The 21,516-nt window shown below is 40.8% G+C and overlaps 1 protein-coding gene across 5 annotated transcripts; it reads left to right on the top strand.

Moving 5' to 3' along the window:
* The first annotated feature begins 917 nt into the window (after positions 1-917).
* Positions 918-20,343, top strand: LOC125715156 (synaptotagmin-14-like). 5 transcript variants are annotated; one of them, XM_048986438.1, is made up of 9 exons: positions 918-1,052; positions 3,890-3,937; positions 8,646-8,801; positions 11,095-11,277; positions 12,176-12,453; positions 13,177-13,626; positions 14,214-14,397; positions 16,202-16,258; positions 19,138-20,343. In XM_048986438.1, the coding sequence occupies exons 1-9, from the start codon at positions 1,040-1,042 to the stop codon at positions 19,452-19,454; spliced, it is 1,686 nt and encodes a 561-aa protein (XP_048842395.1). In that variant the 5' UTR covers positions 918-1,039; the 3' UTR covers positions 19,455-20,343. The 5 variants fall into 5 exon arrangements, with proteins under 5 accessions (XP_048842395.1, XP_048842393.1, XP_048842394.1 ...); XM_048986436.1 differs by lacking the exons at positions 918-1,052; positions 3,890-3,937 and adding an exon at positions 9,464-10,427 and having other exon boundaries at positions 8,666-8,801; XM_048986440.1 differs by lacking the exons at positions 918-1,052; positions 3,890-3,937 and having other exon boundaries at positions 8,699-8,801; positions 12,303-12,453.
* The last annotated feature ends 1,173 nt before the right edge of the window (positions 20,344-21,516 follow it).

Genomic DNA, 21,516 nt, shown 5'->3' with positions numbered 1-21,516 from the left:
GTAGTACCCTGCAATGCTTTTCAGCGCTGTTACCCAACCTGGTCCTTGGGGACCCACAGAAAGGCCATGTTTTTGCTCCCTCCCAGCTCCCTACCATATAGTCCACATTTTTGGGAGCTGGGAGGGAGCAAAAATGTGGACCGTCTTTGAGTCCCCAAGGACCAGGTTAGGGGAACACTGCCTTTCACTGATGTGTGACTCAAGGAGCTGTCAGAACTGCCTATAAGTTACAGATAGTATGAGTCCGGCTCTTAAAAGAGTAAAGGGAAGAAAAATATAATCCGATTTTATGAGCCAGAAATAGCTTTACATTAGCAAGAAGAGGTGTTAACAGATAATATCTCAGCAAGATCTCCATTAGGTCATTTGTGATTCAGGGACCGTTTCTGGCAATTTCCCATGATTCCCAACACACTGGCGAAAAACGTAGGATAGAGAAGCCTGGAGAGGTTGATGTTCTGACAACTGTCACTTCTCATAGTGGCCTGATTCAGATTAAACTTCACCTTGATGTTGAGCAGGGCGAGCTTTTTTATGTGGTGATGGACACTTGCTGGCAGTGAAAGAAGTATTCAGGGAGTAACTTGCAAGATGATGCCGATATTAGAATCAGGAAAATGTGCAGAGCATTGAGGACTGTATCTAAATCTTTCATAGATAGATAGATACTGCAACAAACACATTTAGACAGTAAACAGATGGTTAGAGAGTAATAAATGGTAACAGCGCAGACGCATCTAAAAGTATTGCATGGAATTTTCTATTGGCATTCATTGGTTAAAAGTTGTAATTATGATTTTCATAATACCCTATACCCTAACAATTAAGGAAAATAATTACAGTGCAAATGTTTGAAAATATATGCTACACTATTAATGTGGAATGAATACCCCCCCCCCCCTTTCCCTTCACCGGACATCGGCGTGTCTTGAGGGAGTAAGCAAATGTTAGAACAGGACGCACCATTTTATGCACTAAATCTGATCGCTCACTCCCCCGTCTTTATCAGTCTGCTTGGTTGGACCCGAAACGGAACATCATGGCGATTGATGGTAAGTAGGCCGGTACCGGTCCTCCTCCAACTGATAAGTCCCGACAGTGATTTGATCTAGACAAAAGATAACGTAACATAATCTAAAGCCATATCGAGAAAATACGTTCATTTCTGTTTATATCTGATTTTTATATTTTAAAAATCTCAGTCGGTGTGATTTTTAATGACTGGTTTTCGTCAGTCGTTCTTGAATGTGAAATTAAGATATGTGAGCCGGTGCAGGTTTGATTTCGGGCATCCGTGCACCTATGAAAGTACATAACATCAAACTGCACGCTCTTTTGTGTGTTTACGTATTACATAGACTACTTATTGCATCTTTTTACGGGCTATTGATTTAAACAACGGCTTGTGTTTGTGCCTTTGATGGAAAAGGTGCGTGTTCGAACTTTTTATTAGATATAATATTTGTAGGTATAATAAAGAGCAGACCTCACGTCATTCAGTGTAATGACTGGCAAATTAATTATATATAGTTTGCATTTGCAGTATTTTTCCATGAAGCGAAATGTAGTATGCCTTATCATATATTGTTGCGAGATCGGCTATTTTTGTTTTTCTTACATTTTGTTTTCCTACAGTAACTGTTACTTTGAATAAATCACTTCGAGCAACATTGCAATATTCAGAATGCACCCAGCGTAAGTGTGTCTATGTATAATTAGCTATTAATACCACGTGGCTATTTTGTATTGCAAATTAATATTAAAATGTGTTTCTCAGAAATATTTGTGGTAGAGTATCTCAGTGTAGATATATGGCTGACCTAGCTCTGTCCGGGTTACTTCAAATGCAGGACAGACGGTAAAGAGAGAACATTTTTTCCCCAGTTTAAGAGACTTTTATTGAAAAAGATCAAATTTAGATTTTCTAACTATTCGAATATTTACAGTTGTCAAATATGGCGATTTTGTTTGCAATTACAAAAAGCAAATAACAGCAAGAATTGTCCGATTTATATGCAATTATTGGCTTTTAAAATGTCTGATTTTCACAAAAAGTAAATTTTCTCTCATGCCTATTTTTAACCACGAAATCAGAATAGTAAGATGTAATAAAAACAACTTACACAGTAAGCCATTTTTAACATTAAATTGCGGCACTCAAGCAGTTTCATTTGCACATAAACAGACTGGCATTTACATGCGGTCACACAAGTCAACAGGCGATTATAATTGTCATCGTCACTCTTACCCATGCATGTTTCACATTCAGTCTGTCCGTCTATCATAGCTTCTGTAAACAGTTTTATCGAAGTGTTGTGTACGTTTCAGCATTGCTGGGTGCTTTTCAGCTTTCTCGGAGCAGAGTCCGACCTGCGTGCTCTGTCGGTGCTTAGCTGAAACAATATATGGGCTTTTCTTGTCTTAAGGGGTCCTTATGTGCTCACACAGAAATTACAAGGAGTAGCATTAAACAGAGACTAAGGGCTACGAAATCCCACAGATCCCTGCCGTTATCAGGCGTTCATGTTTCCACCCAGCCTCGGGCTCATGTAAATCTGCTTTTTTATTTTTTTCAGGTATTTGTGTTAATATTCTATTCTCTTTTAAAAATGTTTAATGAAAAGTTACATTTGCAGTATTTCCTATGCCCTCCTCCTCCTTCACTCTTTTTATGTTTTTTTTTCTGTGTCCAAAAAGTTTTTTGGATCACATTTTATAGCCTGATGGTGTGACAAGTTTTCCCAGAATGCAGCAGTGCAAAAACACGTCCATAAAAATGCTTAATTAACCTATGAATTAAAACATGCTGAATACTTAACGTATGTATGGCTTGCACCGCAAATTTACCAGGGAAAAGGCAAATTTAAGAATGTAGCTCTGCCTGTATATACGCATAAAGCATCACACAGCGTACATGGTATGTTTGATATGTGCGATACTGAGGCCTCAATGTATCGTACAGTATTGCACTGTAGATATAGAAAGCGGAGTAGGAGAGGTTGAAGCACAAGGTGGAGAACAGGGAGCGAGTGAGAAGGTTCCTGTGGGCTCCAGCGGTGGTACACCTAGTGTTCGGTGACAGAACGCAAGGCTGCACAGGACATAGCAGCTGCAACTCGATACCAGGGGGAAAACACTGTCCGGGAAGTAGCCTATATTAATGATTTATGGATTCTAAATATTGTAAGTGGCCTGAATAGATTTATAGTGTACTGAACAGATTTTAAGATGCAATATGTTTAAAATCAAATTAAAACAGCATGAATGTACATTACATTTATTTAGCAGGCACTCTTGTGCGATGCAACACACAAACAAGACAGAGTAGTTCATTACAGTATATTATAATGTAGCTTTACTGCAGTGAAACAGAAAGTATAGTTGATAAGAACCTGAACAATTTAAGGGATTCAACTTGTCTGCTAAGAGAAATCTGAGAAATGTGAAATCTGCCTGAAATACTGTTGGCCTTCCTCATTAACGGCAACCTCATGACCTCAAGGGCAGATAAGTGATCCACTTCCTGTCTCCGCACCTGCACTTTAATACATACGTTTACTTATTTAGCAGGTGCATTATCTAAAACAATGTACAGTTGAAATGGAGCAATTGGGAGTTTCAGGGCCCTGCTGAAGGGCCCCGTAAAGAAATCACGACCTAATGCTCACAGACACAGCATCCTAAGCCGCCGCGAGACGCTGTTACGCAGAAGTCCTGAGGAGGTACAGTATGTGGCTGTGTTCAACATTTCCGGCTAAAGAGGGGTTCTCTGCTCTGGGCGACTGCAGAGTTGGTGCAGCCTCACCAAGACTGAAAAGAGGCATGAATCTGAAGCAGGCTATGAGAGAGGAGCTTTGCACAGCCTGTAAATATTCTGTTTTCTCCACAGGGGGACAGCGGAACTGTGGAGGCCATGAGCTGATCTGTGCCAGAAAAGGTAAGGGGGCAGGCAGGCTTGTAAATCCATAAAATGGTCTGTTTGCGTGTGAGGGGTGTGTGTGTGTGTGTGTGTGTGTGTGTGTGTGTGATTGTTGGGTCTGAGACCTAAATGTCTACATTTCTATTTGTTTGCATTTAAGGTCATTTTTTTCTATGGTTAAACATCTGAATTAAACAAAACCATTACATGGAAAAGTTTATCAGGCTACAAAAGGATGCCAGTCTGAAATGTGTACAGTTTACAGTGTTACCCCGATTTTGCACGTTTTTTTTTTTTTGCTGTTTTTTTCAGAAAAGAATAAATTTTGAGATAATTAGAAAGTCAAGCACTAGTTTCTCTGTTGTTAAGATGCTGAATTAGGTAGGTCTGTGCGTGTAATTTTGGGTGATTATTCCAATGTGTAGGTGGGCCTCTGAGGGTGTTTATGAGTGGGCATGCAGCAATGGTGCGAATACGAGTCATTCAAGATGTTAAGCTCTTGGATACCATTTCTATGCCAATTGTAATTTCACATCCGAGTACAATCAGTGATGCCAGAACATAATGATGAAAAGTGCCGCTTATACTGCAAAAAGTCTTATTTGACAGGAATGCCTGGAAGGCTTTATAACTTTCTGAAAATCTTCTTAAAATTTTATAAGAAAACATTTACCTTCTTTAAAAATATATAGCCCAGCCTTTTAGCCTGTGCTGCTTGGGATAGGCCCATAACACCAGGATGAGTGTTTAGTTGATGGATGGATGGATGGATGGATGGATGGATGGATGGATAATTTATTTGTATCTCCTGCTTAATGACACGAATGTTAGGAAGGAACCAGAACTTTTTTTGAGGATGGTCATCTGGACAATTTGTAAAAAAAACAAACAAACAAAAAAACTGGTGGGAGGATTGAAGACAAATGACAGGCATTGTGGTGCCGCACGAGAGGTGAAGCATAGACCAAACAAACTGAAACAGGTGTCAGCTGGCAGAAGCACTAGTGTTTGGATGGATGGAATCGGTTTGGACATGTTTATGAGGATCAAGAAGAATTAATAAACAGTATTTACAGTAATGAAGAGCAGGTGAACTGAGCCACTGTATGTGGTAAATCCGGCTTCCATCCATCCATTTTCTGTAACCACTAATCCTATTCAGGGTCACATGGAACCTATCCCAGCGGCTATGGTGCAAGGCAGGGAACAACCCAGGATGGTCTGGCAACCCATCTCAGGGCACACTCACACTCACACTCTATTTACCCTTAATATGTTTTTTTTACCGTGGGGTGAAACTGAGGAAATTAGAGTATCTGGAAGAAACCCCACGATGACACAGGGAGAACATCCCAGCTCCACACACATGGTGCCATGGTGGAAACTCAATCCCTGGTCCCAGAGGTGTGAGGCAACAGTGCTAACCACTGCACCTCTGTGCCGCCCCATAATTTCAGCTTAACACCTGAAATTGCGGCACACTTCACATTTACTTAGCAGACACTTTTATCTAAAGTGAAATATATTTTTTTCAAGATAGCAGGGCTAGACAGATCCTGGAGTAATTGGGGAATAAGGGCCTTACTCAAGGGCCCAACGATGAAATTGCTTTTTTGAACTGCGGGGTTTGTACAGGTGACCTTCTGATTAGAGGCACAGGGTGTGTGGCAGATAAGCTGTTAGAGGTTGGGTGGGTGGGTGTGCCCTGTGCTCCCTGTGATTGGTTCCAGGCCGCCCTATGATCCTGAGCAGGGAAAACTATTGGATGATGAATGGATATTTGTGTTGTTTTTCTTCTTTGCTGAACAGCTATTGGTTTCCTGGTTAATTTATGACCCGCTTCCCTTAATTTGACCATCCTTAGCAGAAGGATCTCTCCACATTTTACCCCCATTACCTTAACAGTACACAATTTGGAGCACTAGTGTATGATTTTCATTTTTTTAAATTGGTTTAATTGGTGCTACTTCATTCTGCTGAATTGATTCAAACAGCAATGTTTTCCTTAATGCTTTGCAGCCCCCTCTCTTATTTCCCCTTGGCTGGGCATCTTGCTGTGTTTGCAGAATGAAATTAATTTATATAGTGATTATGATCATGCTGAAATTTAGAGAAATATGAGTGGTTCTGTGTGAGGTGAAATCTGAGAATGTATATGGGCTCAAATGCCACTTTGTTAGGTAATCTTAGCTAGTCTGACAGAGGACCTACTTCTCTATCCCTTTTAAACAACAAAAAATAAATGCAAGTACATATATGCAGATAGATTTGCTTAGTACGTTAAAGGATTTTTTAAATACAAAAATGGGATTACAGGCTCTGTTCATTTCAGTGCTGAGATATTTTCTGTTTTTATTTAGCATTTAGCCATTGTCAGTAGCATGAGAATATGTAGCTTTTTGGTTGCAGCAGGATTTGTCATGTTTTGGTCACAGTGTTTTTTATATTGCAGTTCTGAATAAAACTTAATCTATGATTTTTACATATAATTATGTGATTACATTGTACTTGTTCCCTAAAAGATTGCATTTATTGAAAGTAACTTGCAAATATTTCTCTTTCTAATTGTCTGTGGTTACTCTCCACTGTTACATAATCTTTCAGCATATGGATAATGATTGACATATCAAGTTATGATCAACTGTAGTCAAAGATATCATTACTTTTAGATTATGAGTATGTGTAAAAAGTTGCATCTGAGTTTAACAGATATGTGGTCAACAGGTGTATTTGAATTCTTACTGTTTCAGCCTTATTTACAAAACACTAAACAATACAGTTTGGTGAAAACAATACAAGGCAGTGCAAAACAATACAGGACAGTGATAAACAATATTAGACAGTGCGAAACAATACAAGACAGTGAAATACAATACAAGGCAATAATGCACGCAGTGCAAAATAATGTGAACACTGCAAACACATCATAAAATACATTGTTCTGTATGGTTGCTGACGTCTAAATAACAGTAGAGTTCTCAGGATCAGCTGTACTGTAGTGAGAGACTTGTAACTAGGATATTCTTGGGAGTTTGTAACTTCTATAAATAGTTTTGCGCTGGCGTTGTACTTGGCAAAAATTCTCAGGCCATTTCAACTCATTTCATTAAGTCTCACTGCTGAATGTAATAATGTGAAAATCCCACTATATATGTATGGCTGAAAATCGACTTTTCCAAGTAGGTGGCAAGCATGAACAAAGAGTCATATTAAAACTTAATCCAATTACAGGAAACAACCTGAATCCTACCAAATGTGTACACGTGTGTGATGAATAAACTTTCTGTCTGTTGATGGTTTCCGTGGCATAGTAACTTAACGGACTTACCACTTCCAGTGAGAAGCTTGATCAGATCTATCCTTATAGGGACGACATTTTTAAGAGCACATTGGAACATTACTAAATGTTAATTGAAATACTCTAATTTTCTTTTGAAAAAGTAACTGTGACTAGTGTATTCTATTATTATTTTTTATTCATTAGCTGTGATATAAGAGGGATAAAACCACTTATTGTCAATGCTTATTTTCCTATAACCACACTCCTTGTCATAGTCTATCCCTTATTTATCTTGTTTCAGTGGCACATGTCAATGGTGTCATTATATATTAGGCAAGGGAAGAGTTTGAAGTTGATGTGCTGGAGGCAAGAAAAATGGGCCAGCATAAGGATCTGAAAGACGTTGGCTAGACGACTGGGTCAGGGCATCTCCAGAACGGCAGGTCTTGTTGGGTGTTTCTGCCATGCAGTGGTTAGCACCCACGAAAAGTGGTCTAAGGAAGGCCGACTAATTACATGGTGACAGGTTCCTGGATGCTCAAGGCTCATTTATGCATGTGGGGAAGACAAGCAGTGTGATGCTCTGGGCAAAGATCTGCTGGGAAACCTTGGCTTTCATGCGGATGTTGTTTTGTTTCTCGACCCTTATAAACATGTCCAATTATCCAGAAGTGGTATAATCATATTGCCTTTACACTGAAGCTTTTGCTGTACGATTGATCATCATCATCAGTAGTACGCGGTAACCATGGCCACGAGCGTGTTTCTCACCCATTGCATGGCCTCCTGTCAAAATGAGGAGATTGGCAGCCTCTTATCAGGGTTGGCTTAGGAAAAGTACAGGTGCTTTGTGTGTGGTTAGGGTTACAGGGGTCTCATCAATAATTTAACCAGGATGGGCATATATATTGGACAGCCCCTTAGGGTGTCATGTGACAGATTCCAGCACGTGTATTCCATTGTGTTCTCCATTCTAAAAGAGGAGCAACTGGACTCTTGATATCAAATGAGACTTTCCTTTCTACTGGAACTAATGTTACGTCTTGTGCAGTTTCCCTCTTTTAAGACTGATATTGATTCTACAAGCTTTGGCAGTTTTGAGACAATGGCATGTGCTCTTCTCTCAGTTTTGACTGCTTTAACTTGAAGAAAATTCACACAAAAGAGATTTTTTTTTTCCGGAATGCGTCAACAACAGCAAAGCGTCGAAACAAGGATGTGTATTTCTGTTAGTGGATGCATTTAACCAGACAGACAGTGCATTGTTAAGCTGTGAATTGTAAGCTGGTGTCAATTCTTCTTTCTTTATGGTTTCTTATTTTCCAAAGACATTTAGTCATCTTATGAGACTATATATTGAATAAATGCAGTAAGAAAATGTTAACCTGGTATTTCGTATGACACAGACACCGAACCTGCCATTCCCCTCTCTCCTTATTTCCTCAGTGTCCCCAGAGGTTTTAGGATTCCTGATCACCATAGCAGTTTTTAGCTTCCTGGTTATTCTGTTTTTTCTATACGTAAGCAAGAAACTTTCGATCAACTCTGCCAGTCAAGCATCATACCTGGACTCTGAACTAAGGAACAACAAGGATTCCAAAGGTAAGGTTCTACCTCGGATTGTTTTTCCAGTTGTATAAATGATGAACACATTCCTATGGCATATCTGTTCCTAGACATCCAGTTTTGAAAAGTGATATTTCGTATTTTAAAAATTTCTGTAAATTGTGTGTGTGTGCGTATGGGTGTGTGTATGTATAGCCATATGAAAGGGGTGTCTAATATTAATATGATTTTAAAATTAATATGATTTTAAGGGAATTGTAAGCTGACTCATGGAGAATAACTGAAATCAATTAACTGTTAGGAATTTAAATAATCTGAGACAATGAAACTAAGTTATTGTTGGTAAATTGTAATTATATGACACAGATCAAGCTTGTTATAGTATGTTCGAGGGTTAATAGTTGCACGTTTTTCTGCTGTAAATTACTGCACGTACTATTTTCATCATGAAGTCAATATGCAGTTTGAGGTTCTCTAAAAGTATAGGTATAGTCCCATGGCTGGAATGAAATTTTCATGTAAAAAGCTGTTTTCTGAAAAAAATTAATACATTACTTCAAATTTATCATACTTCCTGAATATAATGTTTCTGGAAAATGATTTTGGCAGCAAATAATCATCATATCCTGGCACAGTGTGGCTGTAACCGTATCTCCTTGTCCTGTCTTACTAATTATGTCCATGCATTTACATGGAAGCCATCCAAATCAGCCTCAGGATGCCACTTACACAAGACTCCAATACTCTACCCATGGTTTCCATGACGATCTGAAAAAAAGACAACTGGACATTTCCTCAGTGAGCCAGAGCTCAGGAGACACTCTGCAGGCCACATGGAATTTTTTTGGAACTTTCAGCAGAACCTGCCCTCTATCTCCTCTATCCTCAATCCTGTCACCAGTGCCATGGGTGACCTGGCTGATGTCATGGGAGATGCTACATATGCTGTAAGCGACCAGCTGACAGAGCAGATCATGATCATCAAGAGCAAGGTGCAGCTCAGCCAGCAGGAAGAGGTTGCTACGGTACAGATGTGCAAACCTGGGGCAGACGACCGCCAACCGAGATCACAAGCCATGACTAATACCACTCACCCCCTGGGAGTCTATGCAAACTCTGACTGCCTGCAGTCCACTGGAAAGACTGTAATGGGGGATTCGGATATCCCAGAGAAGGGAACCTTAAAAATAGGTGATGCTATTCATGCATCTCATTTAGAAGAGCAAACGCAAGAAGAGGAAGTGTCCTTTCATATTTGCAAAGACAAATACCAAAAAAATAGTATCAACTCCCAAGGCCATGTATTGGACCAGGCAGTCTTGAAGAAATCCCAAGACTCCAGAATTCTGGATCCAGTTGGGAAAGAGAAAAACTTATCATCCACCATGAGGGATTATGATGCTGAGATAGAGGTAGTGGGCAGAAGGCCAATTCCATGCGATGACCGGCTAGGTCAACCATTACCCTGTTCCCTTCATGTTAAAGACAACAATAGATGGTCAAGCGAAAAGAACAAAACGAGTTCTAATGTGAACAGCACCGTGCATGGGAATCCGGTAAGAGAGAACATGCCAGAATGCATTCGAAGGAACCAAGAAGAGTCACGTAAAGTGGATTCAGGGAGATTCACAGAAAAGAGAGAGAAAGCAAATCCAGCAATTGGTGAGATGGTGTGCCCTAGTTCCAGGCTATCAATGAGCTCCTCCTCCAATGTTGCACTCCTCCAGTGTAACCCTGCTACAGTGTAACGCTCCTCCAGTTTATATACATCTCTTCCAGTTTGTTCTCCAGTCTGCTTACATTTCTGATTCTTCAGTACGCCTGCTGGCTGCTTCGATCTTACCTCTGAGTTGTCCTTCGCTACATCTGCTTCCTTCTTTTTTCCTCCTCCTGAAGCTGCCTTTCATCTCAGAGAGACTCCAGTGAGGTGGTGGCATGCTGACACTGCACGTTGATTTCATAGCTTATGGAGCTACAATCAAGGCTATGCAAAATCTCCAGTGTGACATGTTTAATTTTAGATCAGACATTAATTTGAGTAAAAGGAATAAAGTTAAATACAACTCCTGCTCTGCTGTACTGTAGTTAATATGGCTGGGAAGATTACTGCCATAGTTAGGTTGTTCTCTTCTTGTATTGTGACATTTGTAGGTGCAATGATTTCTGTCATCATAGAAGAACAAATGAGTTTCCTAGTGCATACGAACCTGGCATCAGTTGATGCTCACAACCTACATACGAGTATCTAATAAAACTGTGTTTTAGTCCGGTTTTTTTTCCCCAAAAAGCAACCCCGTAATCACATACAAACTGTTCTTACCGTTACCAGAGAAAGATCTTCTAGGCTCTTCCTCAGATAGTGAGGATGAGGAGAGAAGACGGCACCTGGAGGGCGTACAGCGATGGGGGGCACCTTGGCCCCGGCAGGACTTTTACTCGGAGCCGAGACCAAAGTACAGCCCTCTGTCAGCCGAGAGCAAGAGCTACAGCAGCAGAGACTCCACTGGAGAGGGTCAGAGACGTGTTCTGAGACATGTGTAGTACACAGCGGTATACAGCACTGTGCAACGTCAACGCTAGTCTTAGAAAATTGTGTATAAACAATCTTCATGTTTGTCAAAGTATCCAATATATCAGTTTTTCTTTTTTGATACGACCACTAGCACACCTTATTTGGCTAATCAGTACCTCACCGAATAATTCACTTAATTCAGTTAATTAATTAAATGAGATGGTGATGAAATGTGTCAAATACAAGAAATGCCTCTGAGGAGAGGCTTGAGAGCTGAAGCGGTGTTCTAGCCAATCAGCAACGTATCAGTAACTTTTTGGAGAACAAAAGAAACTTGTTAATTTTTTATTGTCTTACTTTTAATTTGCATATGTTCTTTTTAATTGTGCTTTTTTTCTGAGCAGACGTGTACTTACTACCCAAATAAATAACTTGAAATATTTTTTAAGATTTCTGCACAGTACTGTATATCCCCATCCAAATGTAGCCTTCGTAATCCATACCCTTACACATGCATGCAAATGCATGTATATACAAACAAATCTAATCTCCTCACTCTCAAATGCATGCACTCACCCATCCTTACACACATGCATGCATATATTTTACTGGTCCACATGCATGCCCATACACCCTGTATTTTTATACTCCTTTAGTCATACGAAACACAGAGACACAATAATGGAGACATTTATCATTCTAAGTTTTGGGTTTTGTATACTAGCACCCCCTTCTGGGATAGAAGGGTATAAATATGTGCACTCAACTACCATGTTGTCTAGTGTTGTGTCCCCTGTTTAAAAACATGTATGTTTTGAAGGCTCATTAGGCTTTACAAAAAAAAAGCCTCTTGATAAAGCGTAAAACATGGCCTGATTCTCTGGCTCTCGATTTACAGCCAATGGCATCCAGAGGATGAGGCGAATCCCCCCACTGGATGAGCTGCAGCCCCCCCCATATCAGGATGAGGAAGGGTCTCCGTGCATGCCCTGCATGCCTTCTGACGCAGGTGTCACCCACTGTAGGCCGTCCCGCGAGGCTGGCTGTAGGGCTCTCAGCAGAACCCGGGAGCTGTCGCTCAGCGAAGCCAGCGCTGACCTGGAGATGGAGAACTACTTAACCAAGGGCTACGAAGAGGATATTCCTAGTGACAGCACCGCGGTCCTCAGCCCACAGGTGAGAGCCCTGATCGTGGCCCTGACCAGCAGTACGCTCACCGATCCCTCAGAAACGGCTGCTCACGTCGTTGGAGATGATGCTCCAGTAACACACTAGGTAGCATAAGGGGGCCATTCCAGCATTTGACCAGAAGAGGGACTAAGCTCCTAAGAAATGCTGGACCAAGTCACTATTTAGATTAATAATTTTAAGGGGGGCCGAGACTAAAAATAGGATGGATGAAGCCCCGCTAAATAGGGTTATAAATGGTCAGTGTTCTGAGACTATGTTAGCTGGCGATAAGATTAATCACATAAATAAATTATAGAGAGGCCTGTGGTATTTCTCTAGGGTGACCAGATAATCCATGTCAGTGAGGACAGTACCGGCTAGGACAGGGTTTGTAAACTACCATTTCAGTTAAAAAGGCCTGGTTTTCACTTTAGCGCTGAGTTCTTGCTGTGTGCTGATTGGTCAATCCCCTATAATCATGCATGTGTCACTGATGTTAATGTGAAACAACTGGATTAGTCTTTCAGTCAAGCCCTTCGGCTTTCACCTCCTGCTGGTCCAAACATGACATCGTGTTTTTCTTTCTCCCGCTGATGTCATTTCATACATGATACTGAGAGCAGAGCCAATTGTCAGTTTACATTTAAATATGTATTTTGCATTCCTCAGCTTATCTCTCCACTTTAACCGTCTAAAGCTTCTCAGATATGTTCTTATGTTCTTACCCAGAATGCTCCAGTCTGTGGGGCGGCCCTACAGTTCCCCATAGGCTATGAGCCAGAACCCCTGGCCAAGTATGGCACTCTGGATGTGGCTTTCGACTACGACGCCCGGGAACAGCGGCTGGCGGTGACGGTGACGGCCGCCACGGACATCCCGGCCCTCTGCAGCGCCGGCAACGTGGCCTGGCAGGTACACCTGGTACTGCTGCCCACCAAAAAGCAGCGGGCCAAGACGGGCGTGCAGAGGGGACCCTGTCCAGTCTTCACTGAGACGTTCCGCTTCAGCCCCGTGGAGCAAGATGCCATCGGGAACTATGCCGTGCGCTTCCGTCTTTACAGCGTGCGACGTATGCGCACCGAGAAGGTGCTGGGCGAGAAGGTCTTCCACCTCACCAAGCTCAACCTGCAGGGCAAGGTAGCCCTGCCTGTCACTCTGGAGCCTGGGTGTGTCCCCACGGTGAGCCTCACTCTCTGGGGAGTGTGTGTAAATTCACAAAGCTTATGACATTTTCCTTGCTAAGAAGGTAATGATGTCCTAGATCAGGGCTGCTCGTTCTTCATTACATAGGGTGCAAGTATAAATTACATCCAGCATTGTTGACATAAGCTGGCTCTAATACTGAAATGCTAGCCCTGCCCTCTATGTTACTGGCTAAACTTCAGAATAACATCAAGAAGAATGAACTAGGCAGAGAAGCTGTCATATATTGAAGCCACAGAGTTCTGTGCGTACTGATGTGCAGAGTCTAGTAACAGGCGGGCAAAAATAGTCAGCTAAAAATGTAGAAACTTTCAGTTCTTGGGTGAAAGTATGAATTAACGTTATGACCTACAAAGGTGTTGTAGAGGTGGCAGCACGTTTCGTAACGCTTCTGGAAAGCGGGCCGTTAGCTAAACCAGGCAATGACGTTGAAAAACGTACTGTCCGTGCTGGTATTTTATTCGTTAAGTGCATGTTTTGGTGGTAGCTAAAGTTAGTGTTTCCTTTGTGCATGCTTGACTGTTCCCCCTGTCCCTCTTCGTTTCTTGTGGGACACCCATCAGGGCTGCGGCTCGCTGGTGAGCATAACCCGCAGCGATGGCACGCCGTCCTTCCGCTCGACAGGACACGCCCCCGCCGCCGCTGAGATCCTCGTGGGGCTCATTTATAACGCCGCCACGGGCTGCCTCTCTGTGGAGGTCATCAAGGGTAGCCACTTCAAAAACATGGCTGCCGAGAAGCCGCCCAGTAAGTGTGGCTTCATTATCAGTATTTCGGAAATACAGCACCGGCTTTGCATGTCAGGATATCTTTATTATGTGATTTGGGGCTATGGGTTGTGAGTATAGTTAGGTTCAGTTGCAGGATGTCAGACAGAGCCAGTCTTCCCTTTGTTAAATGACTGGACTGTCATTCAAATTGAATGACATACAGTACACATTATAAGATCAATTTAAAAACTTAAGCTGGTATCTTTAACATAGGCAGTGTTGCCTTCATTCTCATGCGGCAATATACAGTCGTAAAAAAAATGTACACCCCTTTCAATTCAAAGGTTTTGCGAATCAGAACATCATAAAAAATCATCTGGTCTTTAGAAGGTCTTATGTAAAATTAGGGAAATACAACCTCAGATAAACAACAACACATTAAATATTACATCGTGTCGTTATTTATTTAACAAAAGTACATCCTTACTGCTTCCATAGGAATTAAGAGGGTAAGTAGCGGCCAAGTGCTGTTAATCAACTGCATTTTATTAATTGATCATCAGCAAGTGTGAGCACCTATATAAAAGCAGACATTTAGTCAGTTTGCTGGTCTGGAGTATTCAGGTGTGTGTTAACGCAATGCCAAGGAGAAAATGCATCAGCAATGATCTTAGAGAAGCAATTGTTGCTGCCCGTCAATCTGGGATGGGTTGCAAGGCCATTTCCAAACAATTTTGAAGTCCATCATTCTACAGTGAGAAAGATTATTCACTGAGTGGAAAACATTTAACACAGTTACCAGTCTTCCCAGGAGTGGATTTTCCCAGAAATTCACCCCAAGGTCAGACCATGCGATGCTCAAAGTAACTGCGAAAAAACCAAAGAGCTATATCTCAGACTCTACAGGCCTCAGTAGGCATGTTAAATGTTAAAGTTCATGATAGTACAGTTACAAAAAGACTGAACAAGTATGGTTTATTTGGAAGGGCTGTCAGAAGAAAGTCTTTCAAAAAAAACATGGCAGCAAAGCTTCTGTTGTGCATTGGTTTACACCAAATTTTAATTATTTTAGAACCTAATTTTAGAACTGTTTTTTTTATTTTAAATATGTTCTGATACATAAAACCATAGAACTGAAAGAGGGTGTACGGTACTTTCTTTTTCCCATGACTGTACAGGTAAAAAGATATTTTTTTAAGACTTATTTAAACAGTACTAGCCAAAAGTCTAGACATACCTGCTTTTAATGCATTTTTCTCTATTTTCTCTCTCTATTTTACCCATATTATTCACCTTATAGTACAAGGCCTGAATAAAGTAATCAAATATTGCATCTCAAAATTTTCTCAAGTTTTAGATTCTTCAGATGAGCCCCCTTTTGCTTTGACATCATTGACTCTTGGCGTTCTTTACACCGGCTTCCAGATGTAGCCTCCTGGAATGCTTCTCCGAGAGTCCTGAAGGAGTTTCCACGAGTTAGCCACCTTGCTCTTACTCATTCCAGGTTTAGGTCAGGGCATTGTGGGGACCAGGCCATCTGTTGCAGCACTCCATCTTCCTGGTTCACAAGATGATATGGTACTTACATAACCTGAAGCTGGGCTTAAGGTCATTATCTTGTTGAAAAACAAATGATTTTCAGTAGGTGTGTCCAGACTTTTCACTGGTCCTGTATGTGTAGACTTTTTTTTTTTTTTTACCAAATTCTTCTCTTCTCCAAAGAGTTTGAAATCCCCCTATTTCTCCAGCTCTTTAAACACTCATGTTTAGCTCTTCCCCCTTCAGCTTCTTCATCTGTTGAAATATCATTTATTCTCCTGCTTTCCAACTCTTGCTGTCAGATGGGCTGTTCTGTTGTCTGAAACATGTAATAGGTGGGCAGATTTATATAATTCGAGGTAAGTGTTCTTTCTTTTCATTCTCGCCCTCGTTTATGTATGCCTGTTCCCCTATTCGTGAATGTTGGGTTCTACAATGGGCACTAGTCACTCTTTTCTTCAATACTGTTCAAGGTTCCCGCATTATGTAGACCCATAAACAGTAGTCCCAAGTCCTTTCAGTATTGGGGAACTTACTCTAAAGCAAGTGTTTCCCAACTGGGTCTTTGGGGACCCACAAGACGGTCCACGTTTTTGCTCCCTCCCAGCTCTCTACCAGAGATGGTCCACATTTATGCTCCAGGTAGGGAGCAGAGAGGAAGCAAAAACATGGACTGTCTGTGGGTTTTAGAGGACTGGGTTGAGAAACACTGCTCTAAAGATCATTGCATACTCCTCATAAGTACCACAGAGACCATTTGCCAGTCTAGTATCATGGGTAACGCTTCACTTGAAGGAGCACAAATAATATGCTATTATACTTATAATTAATCATGAATCAATCAAGACTTAGCACTACTTGTCTATTAGTTCCATTATTTAGTTCCTTATATTTTAATCTCATGTTTCTTCATCATTAATGAATTGTAACGGATCATTTATTTAAAGCAGTTACTATATTTGTCACTATATCTGATAATTCCATAAACCTTGGTGAACTGCTGATGGAAGAAGAAATGAATAACAAAAAGTGAAATGTTGATCTCATGTTTGTTCATCATTGATGAATCGTAACACCTTTTATCTCAAGTACCTACTATATTTGTTCATGATTTGTATGTGAGGATTACAAACTAATTCCTACGAAGTTAATATGGAACCATATTGTACTGATACTGGCCACACTTAATGGAACTGAAATAATATAGTACATGCTTAATGCATTTATTAACCAGTATTAGTTACATACTGATCACATGCTTGTTCATCATTAATCAATCATGACGTTTCATGTATTCCATTAAAGATCGATATTAGTTTAGTTAACTAATTAGTTTGCAATTAATTTATTTCCAGAATGAAGACATAAACCATCATAATTGATTAGTGTTGAACTAACACTTAGCTAATGGTTAATTAATGCATTAAATAACCATGTACTACTACGTTATTAGTGTCTCATAAACTTGTTACTGTACCATGTGACACCTTTACACCAAATCTCATCCATCCTCACATTCAGTTTTTTCGCTAATAGAATAATTACAGCTATAAATATGGCTGTCTTGCTCTTCATGTGTTAATCCAGAAAAGTTATATATATATATATATATATATATATATATATATGTGTGTGTGTGTGTGTATTACATGCATACATACATATCCATATCCTCTTTTGCTCTTTGAATAAAAAATAAATCATACATTTCTTAATATTTAGTTAGACAAGATATCTATTGTCATTGTCACTTGACAATGAAACTGAAAAATGCAGAACACCCAATGTGAGGCGCGAGTAATAAAAGAATATATAAAAATATACAAGTTGCACTGCCTATACAAATTGCACTGACTATACAAATTGCACTTATCAAATATAACAATTAACAGTTCTATTTTGAGTTTAAGGCCATGATTGCTTTATGATACAAACTGATTTTCATTGTTCTGGATTTCTTTCCTGACGGCAAAAGCTGAAAGAGACATTTTGGATACATTCTGCAGTCTTTAGATTATATGCTAACAGCAGAATGATCAGAATTTTAGAAACAAGACTTCAAAACTGCTGTATTCTGTGGTTTCCATGTTGACTAAACATGAAAAATATAATGAACTTCTTAATTTTTAAGAAAATGTTTCCAAAGAAGTGATGAGAATCAGCATCAATCTGCAAAGGCTACTTCATGTCATAAACCCAAAGCAATCACCTCATTGACCAGTTTTAAAATTCAACGCTAACAGTTATGCAACAGCTTCAAAGGTCACCAATGGGCAGGAGACACATATCTCAGCTTACAAAAGCCTAATTTCACACTGGCTTTCTTTCACATTGCCGCTATTTGCTGCTAACATTCTCTGTCTTATGGTTGCATTCATATTTTACTACTGGTTGCTGTAGGTCACCAGTAAATTTCATATAAAAACCTTAGAGGTGAATTTGAGAAATGGTTTTACAGGAAATGTCTTACGGAAATGAATTATTAAATGCCAGGCAGTAAATATCTGAATACTGGGGTCAGGTATTTTCCACACATACTTTGCTGCAGGGCTGGAAAATGTGGCAAAATCTATCTCGGTAATTCCCTAATGGTCCAGATCCTCATGTGTTATTGAGATTGACAATCATCTCTCTTGTTTAAAAGTTTAGTCTACTGCAGTTTTATTTTTTAATTGAGTTATGGTAAATGGACTGTATTTATATAGAGCTTTTCTACTACTAAGTACTCAAAGCGCTTTACATTTCATGCCTCACATTCACCCATTCATACACCGGTGGTGGAGGCTGCTATGCAAGGCGCCAACCTGCACACCAGGAGCAATTTGGGCTTCAGTGTCTTGCAAAAGGACACTTTGATGGGTCAGGAGGAAACAGGGCTCAAACCTGCAACCCTCCGGTTGCCGAGCAATAGCACTACTTCCTTCGCCACCATCTTCCCCATAGGTTGTTGTGGCTAACAGGGAAACACATTGTCAGAAGGCTGGGGCACACCATGGATGGGTTGCTAGTCCATCACAGGGCGCACACACACACACACACACACACACACACACACACACACACAGCCCAGATCCACCACATTCCCATAACTTTTACTTTTGATTTAAAATGTAAAACTATCCGGTGATTATTTAGATTTAAGGTGTTCCTTTGCCAGGAATGGGGCTTTTGTTTTTGTCAAAAATCCTCCTAATGTTTCTTAATGCTTTGTTCTATCTGTCCCCTAATTCACCTACAGACACATATGTGAAACTGACAATGCTGAACTCAATGGGACAACCCATGTCCAAATGCAGGACGTCTGTGTCCCGAGGCCAGCCTGACCCCACGTACCAGGAGACCTTTGTGTTCCAGGTGACACTTTTCCAGCTGTCGGAGGTCACGCTGGTCCTGTCTGTCCACTGCAAGCGTGGAGGCATGAGTCGGAGGGGACGCCTGGGCTGGCTCTCCATGGGCCTTAACAGCTCCGGGGAGGAGGAGCTCTCACACTGGGCCCAGATGAAGGAGACTGAGGGTCAGCAGGTATGCAGGTGGCACTCACTCCTGGAGTCCTAGCAGGAGATGAGTTGACAGCAAAGCCAACGGCTCTGGAGGCGTCAGACAAGGCTGCCTGGAGAATTACCCAGGAAGAACCTTATAAGAAAGTTTGCCTGTTATTTGGTTTTAGTCTTATTTCGAATTAAACAGCGAAAGCATCAGGATCGGAGGTAGGGGTACGTTCAGCATATCTTCGCATCTGACCTCAGCCCTAAAGCAGCCACTTGCCAGGACTGGAGAAGAACTGAAATTATCATCGTGCATCTGAACTGCAACTGAGGCACAGACATTTAGAATCATACACTGATTATTAAAATAATTGGTCTGAAGGGGAATTTAGTCAGATGAAGAAATTCATATCATTACCTGCATAATATATGGTCAGATGACGGAGGATTGGAAGCTGTAACTAAGGGCTGCTGTCTTTAGCACATATCAAAGCAATACTCAGTCTCTGTCATGGCCACAGTGGCTTAGGTATGCTCTGGATATTACTGTTTACTGTGATGAAAGAATATGTGTTTATTGTTATGCTGTCAGGCAGGCAGCATGTTTGGATGTTATTAGTGCTCTCTGTTGGTGAAAAGTAACAAAAAACATTACAACAGGACAGGCTGTTTGGCCTTGGTGGAGGCTGATATCCACAGATAGTATCTCTTTCTGGTAACTTTCTTTTCATAATCTCTGCTCTCTCTTTCAGGTAATGCATTACATTTAAGAGTGATAACCAAATTATTGTTGCATTCTTTGACTTTGTAACAGAATTTTCTTACCTATTTTTATATTCTGATAAATTACAGCTCTGTGAGCATATAGTTAAACACATGCTACAGTCTGTCTATTTATTACTTGCATTATACTTTTTTTCATCCTGTCATTTTTCAGAGAAAACAACAAATAAAATAAATACACAAATAAAATAAATGTAAGCAAACACTGATATTCAGTATGGGTTTTATCTTTTTGTATCTGCGATCATTTAAGGTGCAAATATCTCCATGACTAGCACTTGGTGTTCTCTTAGCATAAGTGTAGTGTTGCAGCAAAAACTGCATTTTCTAAACATCGATCCTACGTATTACGATGGTGAAATTGGTTAAATGATTGTCACACCAGACATATGCAAATGCAAATAAAAATATAAACTAATTAGAAAAATTAAACCAAAATAAAATATTTGTTGCAAATATAGAAATGGGCTCCAAATGTGATGTTCCTTCCTTGAAAGCAGAATGTAGTGGTGGGCAGCAATAGGAAAGGGAAGTAATACTTCTCAAAAGAAGCCTTAAAACAACTTATTGAGGAGGAGGTCAAAATACATTGATCCATCCATCCATTTTCCAAACCGCTTATCCTACTGGGTCGCGGGGGGTGCAGAGCCTATCCCGGAATCAATGGCCACGAGGCAGGGAACAACCCAGGATGGGGGGCCAGCCCATCGCAGGGCACACTCACACACCATTCACTCACACATGCACACCTATGGGCAATTTAGCAACTCCAATTAGCCTCAGCATGTTTTTGGACTGTGGGGGGAAACCACAGTACCCAGAAGAAACCCCACGACAACATGGGGAGAACATGCAAACTCCACACACATGTAACCCAGGCGGAGACTCGAACCCAGGTCCCAGAGATGTGAGGCAACAGTGCTAACCACTGCACCACCATGCCGCCCCCGTCAAAATGCATTTTAATGAAATAATTATAGCAACATTGTGGAGCATAATACACATAACAAAAACAGCACGGCAACATTCAGAGGCGAATTTATCAGCTTCCAAGGACTTGTGCAGCACCAGAACCACATCTTTCACATGCCCAAAGCCCCCTCTACAGCAGTGTGTGTTTTTTGGCGTGAGGTGTTTTACCTCTATTCAGCCACAGTTTGGGGATTCAACACTGGAATCTGCAGATATTCGCTTCCAGGATATCTGCTGTCTCCCAATAACCAGCCCCCACCAAGCACACCATCCTTTGCCATCTGACATGCTTCAAAGCTGGACCAGATGTAAGCATCATGTGTACTCCTAGGACACTTGGTGACAATGTATGTAAAATGCCGTTGATGGGTACATAT

This window comes from Brienomyrus brachyistius, chromosome 19 (genome assembly GCF_023856365.1).
Source record: "Brienomyrus brachyistius isolate T26 chromosome 19, BBRACH_0.4, whole genome shotgun sequence".
Lineage (NCBI taxonomy): Eukaryota > Metazoa > Chordata > Actinopteri > Osteoglossiformes > Mormyridae > Brienomyrus > Brienomyrus brachyistius.
Note: the sequence above shows the minus strand (reverse complement) of the source record. Positions and strands in the feature narration are given on the sequence as shown.

What these genes read in the sequence shown, in the direction of transcription:
- LOC125715156 (XM_048986436.1), top strand. Translation starts at nt 9,599, where the DNA reads ATGGAATTTTTTTGGAACTTTCAGCAGAACCTGCCCTCTATCTCCTCT. An exon ending in CCGCGGTCCTCAGCCCACAG is followed by an intron (nt 12,454 to 13,176) that starts GTGAGAGCCCTG and finishes GTTCTTACCCAG; the next exon opens with AATGCTCCAGTCTGTGGGGC. An exon ending in GGCTGCCGAGAAGCCGCCCA is followed by an intron (nt 14,398 to 16,201) that starts GTAAGTGTGGCT and finishes TCTTGCTGTCAG; the next exon opens with ATGGGCTGTTCTGTTGTCTG.